The following is an 18,663-nucleotide window of genomic DNA, read 5'->3' as shown; positions in this document are numbered from 1 at the left end:
AAGATGATTAGATAGGTTGAACAGTGAGAGTCTTTTTCCTAGGATGGCAATGGCAAGCACGAGGGGGCATAGCTTTAAGTTGAGGGGGTGATAGATATAGGACAGATGTCAGAGGTAGTTTCTTTACTCAGAGAGTAGTAGGAGCATGGAACATATTGCCTGCAACAGTAATAGACTCGGCAACTTTAAGGGCATTTAAATGGTCATTGCATAGGCATATGGACAAGAAAGGAATAGTGTAGGTTAGATGGGCTTCAGATTGGTTTCACAGGTCGGCGCAACATTGAGGGTCGAAGGGCCTCTACTCCGCTGTCATGTTCTGTGTTTATGAGGAATGAATGAGAAGTGGAAATAGTTATCGTGAAACGAATAGGCTCCATAGACAACTGAAAAAGGGTGGGAAGGGGAAGATGTGTTTGGTGGTTGCTGGCGAATGTTGTGATCTATATGAATGCTGTTGATGTGAAGGCTGCAGACAATGAAACCTTTATTGGGTTTTCAGCAGAGGGGAAGAACAGAGTAATGTGAAATGGATTGGACACTAAGATCTTGTCAGCCATGCTGACTGGGAATCCTAAATTGAGAAAAAAGACTACCTTTGGCACTGCTTGCAGTTTGGTGTGGTGCTTGAATCCTTGCAAAGGAGACAGAAACTGGAGAATCAAATCTATCCAGAAAGCAGGGTTTGACAAAATTTAGATTACATAAAGTCTACAGTTGTTGGTCTAAAATTGTGACTCAGCTTCTTTCAGTTTTGTACCATTTTTACTAATTACTCCTTTTGGGTTGGCGTTCAGGAAGTTGAATAAGGAAAGAAGTAACAGTAGAAACTACACTTTCATTTGATACTTGTGATTTCTAAAACAGAAAAGGTATGATATTAACATTAATTTACAAAGGAACTGTGCCATCATTTGTAAGAAGCAAATTTGCAGAGTTAATTCTATAATGAAGCATCTGATGCTGTATGTCTTGTGTAAGCATAACACCAATTCAGTAAAAACTTTGAGAGTCTTTTGACACAGACTAACTCTGGCAAGTTTGCAATGAAAGTGCTGCTAATTAGGCTAGGATCCAGACACCAACTGCTGGCCTTACTTTCGTGGTTCCATGGTGCCTGCCATGGACAAGATTAGGAGATGAGGGTTAAAATGGGACTGGAGCCAAGGATTTCCAACAGGTTGCTTCTTGACGATTCTTAGAAAGGTTTGGCTTAGGATTCATTGTGATGCCAAACTGATGGATGGAACTCAGAAGTCCTTTTAAAAAAGTATATGTTCTTTAAAGGTAGCACCTGTACAAAGTAAACCATTTCTGATGTTGGGCATCCCCAGCATTCTTTCCTAAACCAAATATTTATGCTTGGTAATTTGCCTTCTGATTCGTGGGTATCCACTACTGCATTGTAAAGCTAACAACTCCGTCTTATGAATTTTGATAGTGCGAATGGCAAAGGGTAGAAGATTCTCTGCATTTTGCACCTCAATACACTGCCATCGTTCTCCCCGGCATGCGAGTATAACACAGCAGTCTGTATGTATGAATAATGGAATGAGGTAACAGTGTAAATAATAATAATGAAATTATTGATACAGGCTTAAATAATAAAACAAAAAGCACAAAGGAAGTTGGTCACAGTTATTGCAGATCAATCAGCTCAGTCCCAAGACATATTGCAGGATTCCCTCTGAATCGTGTCCTAGCCCCAATCATATTCAGCTGCAGCATCAATGACCTCCTTTCCATCATAAGGGTCAGGAAGGGGATGTTATTGATGATTACACAATGTTCAGTAACATTCATGACTTCTCAGATATTGAAGCAGTTCATATTAGTATACCACAAGTCCTGGCCAACATTCAGGCTTGAACTGATAAGTTGCAAGTAATGTCTGCATCGCACAACTACCAAGTAATGACCAAATCAAATGAAAATCAAACCATCAACCTTTGACGCTCAGTGAAATTACATCACTGAATCCTCCATTATCAACATCCTAGGGGTTACCATTGATCAGAAACTGAACTGGATCACTCATCTAAATTTTATGGCTACAAGAACAGGTGAGAGGCTAGAAATTTTCCAGCAACCAACTTCACCTCCAGTATCTCCAATACCAATCCACTACCTACAAGTCATAAGTCAGGATTGTAATTGAATTCTGTCCGCTGGCCTGAATCTGTGCATCTCTAACAACACTGAAGAAGTTGACATCATCCATGTTAAAGCAGCTGTTAGATTTTCACCCCACCCACTACTTTCAACATTTGTTGCCTTCATTATCAACGCACTGTAACAGCAGTGTATGCTATCCAGAAGATGTAGTGTAGTCACTTACCAAGGCTCCTCTGATAGCACCTTCCAACTCTGCAACCTCTATCACCAAAAAGGACAAGGAAGCAGATATATATGAACACAACTGTCTGCAAGTTCTACTCCAAACTACTCATCATCTGGACTTTGAAGTATTTTGCTAATGCTTCACTGTCATTGCATTAAATATCTTCAATCTCCCTTCCTAACAGCTCTGTGGACATTCCTATACACCGAGGGCTGCAGCAGCTCAAGAAGATAGCTTACCACCACTACCTTCTTCACGATAATTAGGAATGAGCAATAAATGCTGGCCTAACCAGTTATACTCATTTCCAATGAAAAAAAAACAAGCAGAGCAAAATAGTTACTTACGAAAACAACTCTTATTGGTCGTCAAATCTTGCACTTATATCAATGAAGTTGCAACATTTAGTCAATATATGATGGGCATTGGTGCACTGAATAAACTGAAACATTTTCAAGTATGATTTGCTCATGATATCCTCACCCAATTCACAAAGATTTTATATCCTCCGGATGTACGTTTGCTCGCTGTGCAGGAAGGTTCATTTTCAGACGATTCGTCACCATACTAGGTAACATCTTCAGTGAGCCTCCAGACGAAGCTAAACTCCGAGAGTGGATTCAAGCAACAGTAGAGCCACTTTCTGCCATGTTAAAAAACATGAGCAGGAAGTGCAGATCTTGGAATGAAGATTGGAGGCAGTGAAGGAAAGGACTGCAGCATCGGAGACCCTGGCTGAGGTCTCAGAAGGAAGGACCCAAACGCTGGAAGACCAGATTCATTTCCTTCAGGATCAAGTCGATAATATAGAAAATAAAAATAGAAGAAAAAACTTATGGATTGTGGCCCTCCTGGAGCGTGAAGAAGGCGAAGATCTTGCTGGCTTCCTGCAGGGATGGCCCCCGAAGTTTCTGCAGCTAGAGTTGGAGTCGGATCTGGTTGGTGTTGAGCAGACAGGTCCAGGCTGAAACAGCGCCCCCGTGTGGTCCTAGTGCAGCTTCTGTTTCAAAAAGAAAAACAGTTAATAGTGGAAGCAGTAAGAAGATTGGGAAAGAATTCACAAGTTTTAATATAAAGGTTCAAAGATAATTTTTTTTCAAGATTTTTCAGGAGCCCTGGTCAAGAGAAGAAGAACATTTGATGATGTTAAAAAAGAATTAAGGAACTTAAACATCCAATACTCCATGAGGTATCCAGCCGTTTTACATCTCACCCATGTGGGAACGGTATATAACTTTGACTCCTCTGAAAAGGCGAAGGACTTTGTGAAATCTCTGAATTGAAGGACCTGAGTTGGGTTGGGATCGGAGGGGAGGGGTCATTATTGTGAACATTGGTTTGGGGCTTTTTTAATTACCCCCCTTTCTATTTCCCTTTCCCCCTCTCCCTCTTCCTCTTTGTTTGTGATTATTAGTTGTACATATTTGGTTTTGTTGTAAATTTGTTAAGTGGGAACTATTTTATAAATCCGTCAGCCAGGTTGTATCTAGGATTTTTTTAATGCTATCTCTTTGATTTTGCATTTGGTGTGACTATATTTGTGACTAAGATGTGTGGGGGCGAATGGGTAGCCACTGTTTCAGAAAGTAAATAACAAGTCTTAACTCCCTCAGCCAGAGGGAATTAAGATGGTAATAGGGATTGGGTAGGGTGCCCCCTATGGGCAGGGGGTAGATCCCGAGCGAATGGGGGATTATTTGGATATTTGTTTCAGTTAAATGTAGTGTTTATTTTCTTAGATGTAGTTGTTTCTACAGGAATAGTTCTTAAATTTTATAGAGTTAGTATCTTTGTAACTCGTCACGCTTCAGATAAGTTCCTTCCTCCTGGGAAACCGCGGGCTGTCCGAGATGACCATGGCTAGTGATTTGTTCAGATGGTGCACCTGGAATATAAAAGGGAGTCATTCCCCTGTTAAAAGAAAGAAAGTCTTGTCGAGCCTCAGGACGGAAAGGGTGGATATTGCCCTGCTGCAAGAGATGCACCTGACAAGGAACGTTTGAAACTACAGCAGGGGGTTATGATAAGGTGTTTTTCTCATCCTTCAGTTCTAAGAGTAATGGGGTAGCTATACTGATCAGAAGGAACCTCCCCTTCCAAGCAAAGGAGCAGATTAAGGATGATCATGGAAGGTTTATTATTTTGAAAGCCCTAATACGTGGAGAAGAACACGGTGTTCTGAATGTATATTGTCCCCCGGCACACCCTCTTAAATTTCTGATCAATGCAGTGGCTAAATTAATGAATCTTGGGGTTTGTTGTATGATTATTGGAGGAGATTTTAACCGCCTTATAGATCCAGAGTTTGACAGGGTGCCAAAGGGCCTGGCAGGTACGCCAGCACAGTCTAAACAGTTGATGGACATATGTGATGAGTTGAGATTAGTGGATGTGTGGAGGTATTCCACCCTAACTGAAGAGATTTCACGTTCTATTCCAACCCACACAAATGTCATACGCGAATTGATATGTTTTTTATGCCATCTGATGGTCTGGACAGAATGTCTGTGTGTGAAATAATGAATAAAGCTGTTTCGGATCATGCGCCAGTATACTTAGATATTAAAGTCAAGAGCGGTGGAGCAAATACACGTCACTGGCACATGGATTCATTTTTGTTAGGGGATAGTAAATTTATTGAATATGTTATAAGGGAATTCATGACCTTTTGGGATATTAATTCAGGTACGGCTAGTAATTCGGCAATACTTTGGGAGACTACTAAGGCATATTTACAAGGTCTGATCCAAACAATTAAGTCATATGGTAATTTTTCGGGTTATAGGATCAATTTCACAAAATCAGAAGCCATGCCGGTAGGGAGCTTAGTGGAGATGCCTAACTTGAAGGATAAAATGCAATTCCTGTTTAGGTAGTCACCAAAAGATTTTCTGTATTTGGGAATTTTTATTATCCCTTCCTTCCTACTGCTGTATACGTCTAACTTTGTACAATTACTAGCGAGGATAAAACAGGATTTGCAGCGATGGGAGGGATTACCATTGTCATGGTTGGGCCGAATAGCTCTGATTAAGATGAATATCCTTTCCCGACTGCTATATTCCATGAGAATGCTCCCATTACTGTTATCTAGACAAGTATTACGGAGGATTAATGGTTGGCTAGGGTCCATTATTTGGTGTCATAGACATCCTCTAATTAAATTCACTAAATTACAGGTTTTGCAAGCTGAGGGAGGAGTCGATCTTCCGGATTTGAAGAAATATCAAATAAGTGCTTTGTTAACATATGTTGGTGACTGGGTATGGGGGAATTCAGAATCGATATGACTTGATATTGAAGCCTCACAGCCGAAATTGTCCTCTAATTAATTTATTATTTATAGACAAGATGAAATCCAGCAATGCAATAGTCCAATTATCTTGAATACGGTGAAAGCTTGGAGGATAATGAGGCAAGATGAGGGCAATTGGTTTAAGAGTTCGCCATTTACCCCGTTGGTAGGACCTGGGGCAATGGACATTAAGACATGAGAGAACAAAAGAATTCTATGTTTGGGAGATTTGTTCGAGGGAGAGGTCCTGATGTCATTCAGTCAGTTAAGTCAGAAATATGGATTATCCAATAAAGACCTTTTCCGATACTTCCAGATATAAACTATATACAGAGGAAGACCACACTCCTGGCCCAATGTTATAAATCAGATGTGGAGAAAAGGGTACTTTGGTGTACGGTACTCTTTCACTTAGTACTTCATATCATTTACAGAAAGGCCATGCTCTGGGGGATATGGAAGAACTCTGTAAGACGTGGAACCAAGACAGGACATTTCACCGGAGATATGGGAAGATATCTGGGGGAATGTAAGGAAAATTTCAGTATGTAACAGAGCACAGGCTATGCAATTGAAGATCTTACACAGGGCTCATATGGCACCAGAAAGGCTAGCTAAGTTTAAGAGAGGAGCGTCACCAAAATGTCCCAAATGTAAAGTTAATATAGATACTCTCACACATTGTTATTAGTCATATTGCAAGATCCAAAGATATTGGAGTGCTGTAGTAAGGGAGTTAAAGGACATTCTGGGGACTGAAATTAACATGGATCCAGTAATTCTTCTTTTGGGGCTGCCAAACTTGCCCTCTCTGGGAGAACATGGGAAGAAACTGTGTAATATCCTTGCCCATTGCGTGAGGAAGAACATTTTACTAAATTGGACATCAGAAAAACCACCAGGTCTTATGGGGTGGCAGAAGCTGGTGATGGAGCATCTCCTCCAAGATTACCTCACAAATATGGTACACCACAAAACAGAACAGTTTTATAGGACGTGGCGGCCCTTTTTAAATTATATTGAAACTGACATGTCGGCAATATTAATCCGGCCCGTGGTATAGCCGTGGGAACCTTTATGGGTGCCCGTGGGACCCGGGGAGGAGGAGACTGGAAGGAAAAGAATATGGATACTGTAGGGGTACTCCCAGGGATGGGACCCTCAGTGGAAGTGTGATGAGTAAGAGAATAAAGTAGTAAGACATTATCTAATTTAAGTAACTTGAATGTAATTTAAGCTAGTATTTATTAAATATGTTTGTAGTTTAACTTTAGTTAAGTAGATTTTCTGGTGCTTATATCTTCCTACACCTTCAGAGTTCATCCTATTACTTTTAGTTCCTGTTCTGATCATAGTAGTAACTTGAATTTTCTCACTCTGTTATCTCTCAGTAAACAATATCATTTAACTTCATCCCACTCAAAAGTTTCATTCTCAGTGTCTGACCCCTTCACTCCCATTCTATTAGGGACTAATAGGAGATGGTGGGATAATTCCTCTTTTTTTCCACCTTTTAACTCATTATAATAAGTTTTAAGAAGTGCAGTGATACAAGACAGATTTTCTTGTAAATTTAAAAAAAGATAGAATAAAGAATTATTTCTCAAACCCAAATATAATGAGTCCAGAACTAGAGGGCATAGGTTTAGGATGAGAGGATAAAAATTTTAAAGGGACCTAAGGGGCAACATTTTCACACAGAGTGTGGTGTGTGTATGGAATGAGCTACCAGAGGAAGTGGTGGAGGCAGGTACAATTACAACATTTAAAAGGCATCTGGAATGGGTGGGTATATGAATAGGAAGGGTTTAGAGGGATATGGGCCAAGTGCTGGCAAATGGGACTAGATTAGCTTAGGATATCTGGTTGCCGTGAATGAGTTGGACTGAAGGATCTGTTTCTGTGCTGTAAATCTCTATGACTCTATAACAGTAACTACTCATTCATTCACAAATGATACAGAAGGAAAGGTCATGAGAAAAAGAACTGGCATGTGCTTAGGATTTTAGAAAAGTCCCAAAGAAATCATTAATATGCTTAACAAAACATTGCAAAGAACTGTGGACACTGGAAATCGGAAACGAAAACGAATTGCTGGAAAAAAATTAGCAGGTCTGGCAGCATCTGTGGAGAGAAATCAAAGTTAACATTTTGGGTCAAGTGACTTCTTCAGAATCCTTGAAAGTGGAGTTGCAGATAGACAGGGTAGTGAACAAGACATTTGGTAGACTTACCTTTATTGGTCAGTGGATTGAATATAGGAGTTGGGATATAATGTTGCGGCTGTACAGTACATAAGTTAAGCCACTTTTGGAATACTGCGTTTAATTCTGGTCTCCCTGCTAGACAAAAGATGTTAAACTTGAAAGGGTTCAAAAAAGATTTACAAGGATATTTCCAAGGTTGAGCTATAAAGAAAAGCTAGGGCTATTTTCCCTGGAGTGTCGCAGGCTGAGGGGTGACTTTAAAGAAGAGTATAAAGTCATGATGGGCGTGGAACAGCCAAAGATTTTTCCCAGGGAAAGGGAGTCCAAAACTAGAGGGCATAGATTTAAAGTGAGAGGCAAAAGATTTGAAAGTGATCTACGAGACAACCTTTTTACACAACTTGCGTGTGTATGTATGCAATAAGCTGTCAAAGAAACTGGTACAATTACAACCTTTGAAAGACCCAAAACATAAACTCTGCCGGATCTACTGAGTTTTTTTAAGCAATTTGTGTTCTGTTTGTCAAGAACATGTTTATCATTCTGCTGGAAACATTGTTGGCCTGGTGTTTTCCTTTTGGTTCACTGAAACACTTGAGGTTGGAAGTTTCATGTAATGAATTCACTCTGGCTTACCTCTTGCAATAGTAGGTTTCTGGCAGGTATTAAGTCTTTTTCAACCAAACCAAATTTTACAAACATATGAATTAGGAACAGGAGTAGGCTTTTCCATCCATGCAACCAGCTCCAAAATCTTGGTTCCCTGGTGGCAACATCTTGACCAGTCAGGGCAAACTTGCCACCCAAACAGCACATCTTTCTCATGAAATATAAATATGAAATTTTATATTCTTGTGATTGTGTTCTAATGCATGCAAGACAAAAAACATCAATGACATGTCTCTTTACAGCAATACAAGACATCAGTTGGATTTCATTCATACTACTGTTCTCAATTTTGGATCTCTCACAGCATGTCATTGAATAGCCATAGAAAATGTTTGGTGGAGGGCCACTTGAATAATTCGTAACGGATTATAGCTACCATGGTAGACTTGGAGAGCTGAAGCCCATTACTGAGGAAGAGGGCATACTTTGAAGAAATTAGATTAGTATATTTAAAAAGAGGAAAATGTTAACATATGCATGCTCTGTTACAATTATATAATTGAGATCTAACTACAATATTTATTTGGGAGTTTTGAGTGAGAAACAGCAGTCATTTTTCAACCTGGCCAACCCTGTCTAGAAGAGATCATGGCAAAACATGACTAGAAAAATAGATTTGAATTTTTAGAAATATTTTTAATGACCATGAAGAAACAATGCCACAAGGAAAGTAGAGGCTCTCCCTGCTAATCACAGGAATCATGTAATAGATATATAAAATTAATGTGTATCAAAAATTATATTAGATGGCATTGTTCTTCTCTGCCCCCAAAAAAATGTTGAAAGAAAGGCTGCCACATAGACATTTATCAACCTGATGGCCATTAATAGGCTGGATATTGAATTTCGACTCCTCACAGATAGGAGGTCTCACCTCAACTCATCACTTAACAGAACCTAGGAGAAAGTGAGGACTGCAGATGCTGGAGATCAAAGTCAAAAAGTGTGGCAGTGGAAAAACACAGCCAGTCAGGCAGCATCCGAGGAGGAGGAGAGTCGATGTTTCAAGCATAAGCTCTTCATCAGGAATGCGGGGGGCCCCTTATTCCTGATGAAGAGCTTATTTTGAAACGTCAACTCTCCTGCTCCTCAGATGCTGCCTAACCAGCTGTGCTTTTCTAGCACCACATTTTTTGATGCCTATCAGAACCTGGCCACTTAGACACACCAGTAGCACAACTGAGTGGTGGCCCCTGCTGGTTCTTTTTCTTAAAAAAAAAATATTTTGGGAAATGGGCATCACTGACTAGGCCAGCTTTTATTAGCCATTCCTAATTGCCCAGAGAGCAGTTAAGAGTCAACCACATTACTGATGTGTGCAGTCAAATGTAGGCCAAACCAGATCAGGATGGCCAATTTCTTTCCTTAAAGGATTTTAGTGAACCAGATGGAATTTTACAACAATCAATTGATACTGGTTATACCATCGCCATTAGGCTTGTTTTTACTTCTAAGTCTGAAGTTCCTACAACATAAACATAGGGCTCTGGATTACTAGTTCAGTGACATTACCACTGTGCCACCACCTTCCCTGCAGCTTGAGTAGGTGTTCAACTATGGGCTGAAACTTTGTTAGTGTTTGGGGATTAAGGAGGGCTGGGTGGAAGCCAAGTTTTGCAGGACCATTGTAGACATCGTGCCTGAATAGTTAGCAGGAAGGTCACTATAGGATTTCACATGAACCCCACACCGCTGCCCCGCCATCTGTTGTATAAGGTGATGGCTCTGAAGAGGCTAATATTTATCTTACATTGGTTCCACCCATACAACTGATGTCATAGATAGTCTTTGGGTGGAGACAAGGAGTTCTAGATTTCAGAAAAGACTTCGATCCTCAAAAGGAAACATTTAGCTAAAGCGAATGTGGATCCATTAAAGGCAGAGTCAGGAAAATGTGTAATGGGGAATAGAGAAATGGCAGAGAAGCAAATTACTTACTTTTTTAAACTACAAGTTTGATGGAGTGAAATTCACTGAGGGGTAAAGCAGTTTTTCTCTCTGTCTTTGCAAAGTCACCACTTAAATTGCCTTTGCTGATCCAACAGCAAGTATCATATCTTTTTTCCATCCTATCTTACCTCATGCTGCTCCCAAAAGAACTTGCCACTCACCAACATCCACCATAAGATCAGCTTGTGACTGTGCCATCTTCAAGAGCCTGAACCAGACCTGGAGGAGTTCTGGCATAGGGACCTGAAGGGCCTGGTTGAAGGATTTGTTCTTGAGTGCTGTCCTCTTCCCAGAGGAGATCATGCCATTGATGCCTGGTCAGAGATCACTGCTAGGTCAGTGCCCTTCCAGGGTTGAAGGAAACAGTGCTGAAAGAAAATAATTGGCATTTTCCCTATTGCCAGGGTAAGTATCATACTATGCTCTCTGCTGTCTCACACTGACACTGCCTCTGCTCCTTCATTCACCGCCACCTGACTTTTGCTCTGACACCCCTTTGCATGCAACAGCTTCACTCACTCTCTTCCCACATCCCATTATCCTCCCACACAACGAACATTATAGGTTTTCCACACTGCCTCCTCACTCCCTCTGAACATACTAACACCTTTCCCCTTATGCATCAGCACTAATAGTCATGCCATCCACTTGTGTCTAACATATTTGCCCCCTTTATGTCATAACAGGAGATGACATACTACAAGAGGGTGGAGTGAAGGTGAACTAGTGAGGGGATTCTGGATGGCAGAATTCTTAACCCCCACAAGGAAAGAATACTCACCATGCATAGAGGATTGGGACAAGAATACAAAGACATCTCTGTCCCAGCAACTGAGTAAGTACCACTTACTAGTAGTAGCTCAGACTAACCTTTGCTAGACTGTAGTGTGCTGCATTAAGCACTGCCTCTAACTAGACACCTGCTCAGCTCATGGCAGGAGAAGACCCTGTGTCCCGATTATAAGTGGCTTCATGGAAATACTCAGAGATGACCAAGATTGGCAGGCAGGTATTCTAGATACTATAGCACTCCTCGCTCAGAAGCAACTGTTTGGCTGCCTCCATTGACAGGTTGGTGGCTACAGTCGAGAAACAAGACCAGAAACCTCAGGGGCCCAGGATTAGTCCTCAAGAGTAAAACCATTGGAGAGGAGGAAGCGAGCACTGGTCATGGTCCAGGTACCCCACTCTCTTATGGAGACAGGACAGTGCCAGGAGGCACTTAGCCAGAGGAGCCACGTACAGGTCCCTCAACAGTGTACACACTGCAGAATGATGAGGTTTCTCTATCTCCATCCTATCTGTGCCTCTCAAGTCTTTAAGAGGTTCAAGCTGGGAAGGGTCACAAGACCAACATTTCTTGAGACTATGCAAGGTAAGTTATTGAAGGTTAACATACAGTTGCAGTAAGATATTTGGAAAGCTAATGGAATGTTAGCCTTTATTGAAAAATATTTGAGTAAACATATAGTGAAGGTTTGCTTCAATATATAGGAGTTTGGTTGGAGCCCACCTAGAGTACTGTGTGCAGTTTTATATTCCTTATCTCAAGAAAGATATTATTGCCATAGAAGCTGTACAATGAAGGTTCAACAGACTTATTCCCAGATAGAGGGACTATCCCATGCAGAAAGATTGGGCAAACCGGGCCTATATTTTCAAGAATTTCGAAGAATGAGACATGATTTTATAGAAATCTAAAAAATATTTAAAGGTATAGGAGTGATAGATCCTTGGCTGGTGAGCCGAAAACCAGGAGATGCAATTTAAAAATAAGGGTGATGCCACTTAGGTTCAAGATAAGAAGAATTTTTTTTACCAAGAGGGTTGTGAACCTTTAAAATTCTCTACCACAGAGGGAATGGAATTTCAGTTTTTGAGTACGTTTAAGATAGAGATTGATAGATTTCTGATTACCAGTCACAATGGGAATGGGGTGAGCAAAACATATTTGAAATATTCCATCAGCCATGATTGCAGACTCGATGGGCAGAGTGGCCTACTGCTATTCCTACATTCCTAAGGTGATACAAGACTCCCTGAGTTACTGGACTGTCATCTTTGAAAATGAGCTCAAGCCTCTGGAATGTGAATTTTTCTTCAAGCCTTCTGACTCAGAGATGAGTGTGTAATATACCTGATAAGGCATGATAAAGATGTCATCATTACGTTTTGGTATAACCTATGTTCAAGCAGTCCCCTCCTTGTCAATGAATTGCATAAGGGGAAATCATGTATTCGCTCATTCAATAATTATGCTTGTTAAGTAGGAAGTATATTTGGTTTCTAGGTGGTTTCAGTTGAGATGATATTATTTCTAATGTAACTCAAAGATATTCATTGTTTGAGGCCGCGAGGAGCAGGAAGTTATTTTTGGAAATGTTTGTCTAATTAACAGCAACTCAGTTCATTTCAACAATAATTAAAGAAAGAGCAGACATGTAAATCACAGCACTAAACATGTTAACCTGAAATTGAACAAAGTGACATTGCATTTGTATAGCACCTTTAATATAGTAAAACAACCAAAAGCACATTACAGGAACATTACAAAATGTGATAACAAGCCATATTAGGGAATACGACACATGATCAAAAGCTTGATCAAAAGAATAAGTTTGAAGAAACGTCTTAATGTTAAATCTAAGTAGTTATTCTGACCTTCCATTCGAGTTAAGTATTACCAGGCTGTTAAATGCTATTCACCAAATCTGAGAACAATTTCCTAGTCAAAATATAAATGGAATCCCTACAATGTGGAAACAGGCACTTCAGTGCAACAAGTCCACACCAACCGTCCAAAAATTAACCCACCCAGACCCATTCCCCTACCGTCTATTTACCCCTGACCAATGTATCTAACCTACACATCCCTGAACACTATGGGCAACTTAGCATGACCAATCCACCAAATCTACACATCTTTGGATTGTGGGAGGAAATCTATGCAGGCACAGGGAGAATGTGCAAACTCCACACAGACAGTCACCCAAGGCTGGAATTGAACCTGGGTCCCTACACTGTGAGGCAGCAGTGCTAGCCACTGTGCCGCCCTATAATTAGTCTACTTGATACAACGAAGTCAAAGGCCACATCCAACAAACTTCTTGTGTGCCTATTGATCTTAACAGATATCAACGGCTTGACATTCTAGAAGTTTGGTTCCACTGGTGAACTCAACCCATGAGAAAGCATCTTTTCCCCCCACATCTTCCCAACTTCCTAATCAGTATTTACCCCCTCAACCAAATCACAGAAACAGATCTTCTAGTTTGATTAGATTAGATTCCCTACAGTATAGAAACAGGCCCTTCAGCCCAACAAGTCCTCACTGACCCTCTGAAGAGCAACCCACCCAGACCCATTCGCCTACATTTACCCCTGACTAACGCACCTAACACTACAGGCAATTTAGCATGGTAGTTATCACATTACTGCTTGTAGGAGCATATTATGCACACAATGTTTGTTGAGTTTCCCCACATTTTGTCAGTGATTATACTTCGAAATAACTTAATTGGTATACACTCTAGGACATGTTTGGGTGTGAGAGATGCTGCATAAATCCAAGTCTTTATTTTATCAAGGTGCCAAGTGAATCAAATTTTGCAAAATTTCAGTTTGTTTCCATTGACTTCATTGTGCTGGGATATAGAATGAGCTGCTGCTTCACTATTATCTAAATTATACATACATAAAAAGTTGAAAGCAACTCCATCCAACAGTTACACATCTACCCAGTTTCTAAAATAAATCATCAGCATCTACAGTTTAAACAAGCAAAAAAAAATTAGAAACTGAAGTGAAATGAGAAACATTTTACTTTAAAATTTTATACTTGTTCATAGAAACAGAGAATCCCTACAGTGTGAAAACAGGCCTTTCAGCCCACCAAGTCCAACTGATCTTCGGAAGAGTATCCCACACAGATCTAACCCCCTTATCCTATCCCAATAACTCTGCATTCCCTATGGCTAATTCACATAGCCTGTACATCCCTGGACACTAAGAGCAATTTAGCATGACCAATCCACCTAACCTGCACATTTTTGGACTGTTGGAGGAAACCCATGCCGACACAGTTGGAAAAACTGTATTTTTCTGTATTTTTGATTGTGGACTAAAATGGGGAAAGGATTGTTTTAAAAACCAAGGATTGTGAAAAAGGTTACTGCACTTTTTAAAAGCAGGTTGCAGACACGCATTGGAAGTGTTGTTTATTCAAGCAGGAAGGGAAGATTTAATTACAAAAGAGCTAAATCCAGCAAGTGTGTACAAAGTAAGATTTGCCCAGAAACAAGTAGCTTATAGGTCTGTGGAGTGATAATCAATTGTCGACGACAAATGCTTTCTATCTGCCAGCAATGATTAGCTCCGACGTAGCTGAATAGCTTGTGAATATGAATAAGATAGGTGAAAGCCTTCGGATCTCCTGAGGGAATGGTGCTAAAGTTATCTCTACAGCAAAAAGCACATAAAGACTGAAGAAATCCAGACTATTTCCCTTCAGTAGTTGCTGTGACCTGTTGCTTTTAAAAAATATGTTAATCACTTTATAAATTGTGAACCAGTCGCTCTAAGCATCCTGCTTGCAAGTAAAAGTATCTGGAAAAGAGAGAGATCGCCTAACAAACCCTGACAAAAGGATCATCTCAGTGAATCCTGTGGACCAGGATTGTTGAACTGCCTTCCTGATTTTTCCTTCCATTCAAAAGACCAATTTTTTTGTCTCTTCCTGTGTCTGTCTGCTTGTGTGTGTAAGGGGAGTTTTATAAGTGGATTAATGTTTTAACTAGTAGATTTGCATGCTGATGGTTCATAATTGTTTACCTGTATTTTGAATCTGTTTATTTGCAATAAAACGTTATTCTTGTTAAGTAAAGATGCTGGATCATGTTTTCTGTCAACTCAGTCTGAAAAGGCTAGTCAATTGGGGAATTTTGCATATTGTTATATCTTTAGCTACAGTGATGACTTTGAGAACAATAGGACTGGATTTCCACTGTCCTATCCAGATGAGGGATGTAAGTGGCAGTGAATGGGACCTGATTTTAACCACTTGTAAATGTTTCAGGCCTCCTGTGTTAGCATCAAGCCCAGGTATAGCAGTGACAGATGCCAAGTAAAGCTCCTTATACACTTCCCCAACAACATAGATCTGTTTCATTCTTAGCACCAGTGCTTCCATTCCACTCAGCACATTATAGCCTCTTCAAGTATGATTGCCATTTAGTAAATTTGTGCACAAGGTCAACATTCACTGCTGGCATGATGGCTAAAATTTGATTCACATAGGACTTTCCCAGCCAGCAGGCAGAGGACGTTATATACCTTTGGCCATGCACAATTTAACTCAAAACCTAAAGGTCAGTGTCTAAATCACTGCATCATTCAGTTCCCAAAGGGGCTAAAAATACTCTTAATTCTTTAAAACTGCAAATTGATAAAGCAGGCATTGTTGTCCTATGATTGAAGAGGTAATTTTAAAGAGATTTTCAAAATGTTGATGGATTTTTAATAAAAAGAAACTTCTCATGGATAAGCCAGAAAACAAAGTATTGAGGTAATTGGAAACAGAATCAAAGGGAAGATGCAGAAAAAAAACAAAATTATGATCTGGAATGCACTGCCTGAAAGAATAGTGAAAACCAATTTAATATGAACTTTCAAAAGGAGATTGAATTAATACTTGAAAAAAAAATATTGGCGTTCTATGGGGAAAGTGGGATTAGTTGGATGGCTCTTTCAATAGCACAATGGGCTGAATTGCCTCCTGTGCTGCAAGATTCTAAGAGTTCAAAATCCATAACTTGATGTAATTGAGAGATTCGTATGCACATTCTAAGATAAGGTTACAGTACATAACCTGATACACAATTAAAAGTTAGAATGATAGAGTTTCAGACTGAAATGCATTGGATAAAGAAAATTAATTCAATACATTGTCTTGTCCTTACTAGATAATTAGATTATAAAATCAGAAATAGAAAGTAGAGTCCAAAGCACAATAAGTTAGTCATTGCTGAATGAACAAATGCATAAATAAGTCATAAACCTTTTTATAGCTATGTATGGTGATACTGGTGTGTGCAATGTTATTTTCTGATGGCAGCAGGATATTAATAGCATGCATGCAATAATGAATGGCTGTTCAGAGAGAGATGTACTTTCAATGATCATGGGACATAGGACTAAGAAGCAGGAGTAGGCTGTTTGGCACCAGAGACTGTTTCGCTATTTGATGATTATGTCAATCTGGCTGTGACCTCAATGCCATTTTCCTGCCTATGACCTTTGACACCCTCAATCAAAATCTACCTAACTCACTCTTAAATTTATTCAGTCTTCAGTCTGGGGACAAGAATTCCACAGACTTTAATGACATTGAGAGGAATGTTTTGAATGAATGATTGAACCTGGCAGATTCTTAGGGCTCTAATTTGTACTTTACTTTGAATAACTTTTCTCATATCCTTGTTCCAACTCATTAATACAATTTGTTTAAAACTTGTACATATGGATTTTATGTAAAACTCCTTCCTATATGGAGTGTTGAGAATTTACTGACCAGTCAATGGACTCACTGCTGGAAGAAGTGAAGGCAAGAACACACACATGGATTGAGATTGTTAATCACTGTTCCCAGAAGCAACTGATGACATTCATATGAAAAGAAATTGTAGAAAGGACCAATGCTTTGTATAGAACCCACAGGACCTGTAGCGAATTTAAGAAAAAGATTTCAGCCCTGAAGAAATCTGTCAAAGTTAGTGAAGAGTTATGATCATTGGTCATACAAAGCGAGAATGATGTCTGGCAGGCTTTATGAGTTGTGTGTCTTCAGGTGACTTAGCTAGCGAATCCTGGAGCTACAGGTCTTTGGGCAGTTTAAAACAATACCATTCTACCACATCCAAGGAAAATCATCTGTACCTGGATTGTAACTGTCTCATGCTGAAAAATGCCAATCAGTAATATTAGGCTTTCTAGTGTTGCCAAAATTTGGGCAAGTGATGAGATTTGAGACGTATAGCATAATTATAAATTGCAAATGACATTAAGTATAATTGTCAGTTTCTAATGAATTTATGGAAAGAACATGTAACCTTAAGTTGTAGCAAATAAAATACAAAGTTATGCAAATACATTCTAAGTATTTTAGTAACTTCTACCCTTGGGCTTCTAGCACAAGATGATGCTTGCACAGTGTGCTCATTGCTCAGAATCACGATCTGTTTTGAAACATCTGTGATATTATATAAGTTGAAAAAGTCAGAACTGTGTTGGAATACTATTGCCTTGGTGGCTGCAGCACTCACAACACTCCAGAAACGCAATATCATCCATGACAAAGCAGTCCAGTTAATCAGCACTACTATCCACTACATCAAGCATTCATCCCTTCCATCATTTCTGCTCAGTGACAACAGTGCATACCATTCACAGGATATACAACAGCAACTTGCCAAGGCTTCTTTAACAGAACCCTCTAAACCTGTGAGCTCCATTGCTTAGAAGAATAAGGGTAGAAAGATAGGGTAACCAAAGGAAAATTTTAATGTGCAAGTCTAAAACTAGAACCATAAGGTAAAACTCGAAATATAAGGTAATCACCAATAAATCCGAGAAGGAATTCAGAAATTTCTTTATCCAGAGAATGGTTAGAATGCAGAATTTCCTACTATCTGAAGAGTTTGAGACAATAACTTAGATATGTAAGGGAAAGCAGGTACTTGAGCACACAGAGTAAGACCTGGGCACCATGTAGACTTGAATTGGTAAGCATCCATAAGACGCAAATGCTAAGTTATGACCAACTCCTATAGGATGGAGTCTAACCATCTCCCCTTGATATTCAGTGAATGACATTGCTTAATTTTCCATTGTCCGTTTCCAAGCCTGGCAATGGTCTCAGTGTTACACCAAGAAAGACCGCAACCACAAATTCAGGTTGGGTAGAGCTAAGGAATACAAGGGACAGAAAACTGTGTTGGAAGTTCCCTAAGAGCAGTTGCAGCATCAGGCAAAGTATGATCTAAAAAAATCAGAAACATATGTGGCAAAGGTAATGTAGATTAGAGTGGTGCTGGAAAAGCACAGCAGATCAGGCAGCATCCGTGGAGCAGGAATATCAACGTTTTGGGCAAAAACCCTTCATCAGGAATGGAGGCAGGGAACCTCCAGGGTGGAGAAATAATGGA

The 18,663-nt window shown here is 39.8% G+C and overlaps 1 protein-coding gene across 1 annotated transcript in view; it reads left to right on the top strand.

The window, feature by feature from the left end:
• Nucleotides 1-11,229: 11,229 nt before the first annotated feature.
• Nucleotides 11,230-18,663, top strand: part of ugcg (UDP-glucose ceramide glucosyltransferase) — a 64,379-nt gene continuing 56,945 nt past the window's right edge. The window contains exon 1 of the mRNA XM_043716043.1: nucleotides 11,230-11,297. Within this exon, the coding sequence (XP_043571978.1) occupies nucleotides 11,245-11,297 (53 nt within the window). The 5' untranslated portion in view covers nucleotides 11,230-11,244. The remainder of the gene's footprint in view (nucleotides 11,298-18,663) is intronic.

This window comes from Chiloscyllium plagiosum, chromosome 2, assembly GCF_004010195.1.
Source record: "Chiloscyllium plagiosum isolate BGI_BamShark_2017 chromosome 2, ASM401019v2, whole genome shotgun sequence".
In the NCBI taxonomy this organism is placed as follows: domain Eukaryota; kingdom Metazoa; phylum Chordata; class Chondrichthyes; order Orectolobiformes; family Hemiscylliidae; genus Chiloscyllium; species Chiloscyllium plagiosum.
This window is presented reverse-complemented; position numbering and strand designations above follow the sequence as displayed.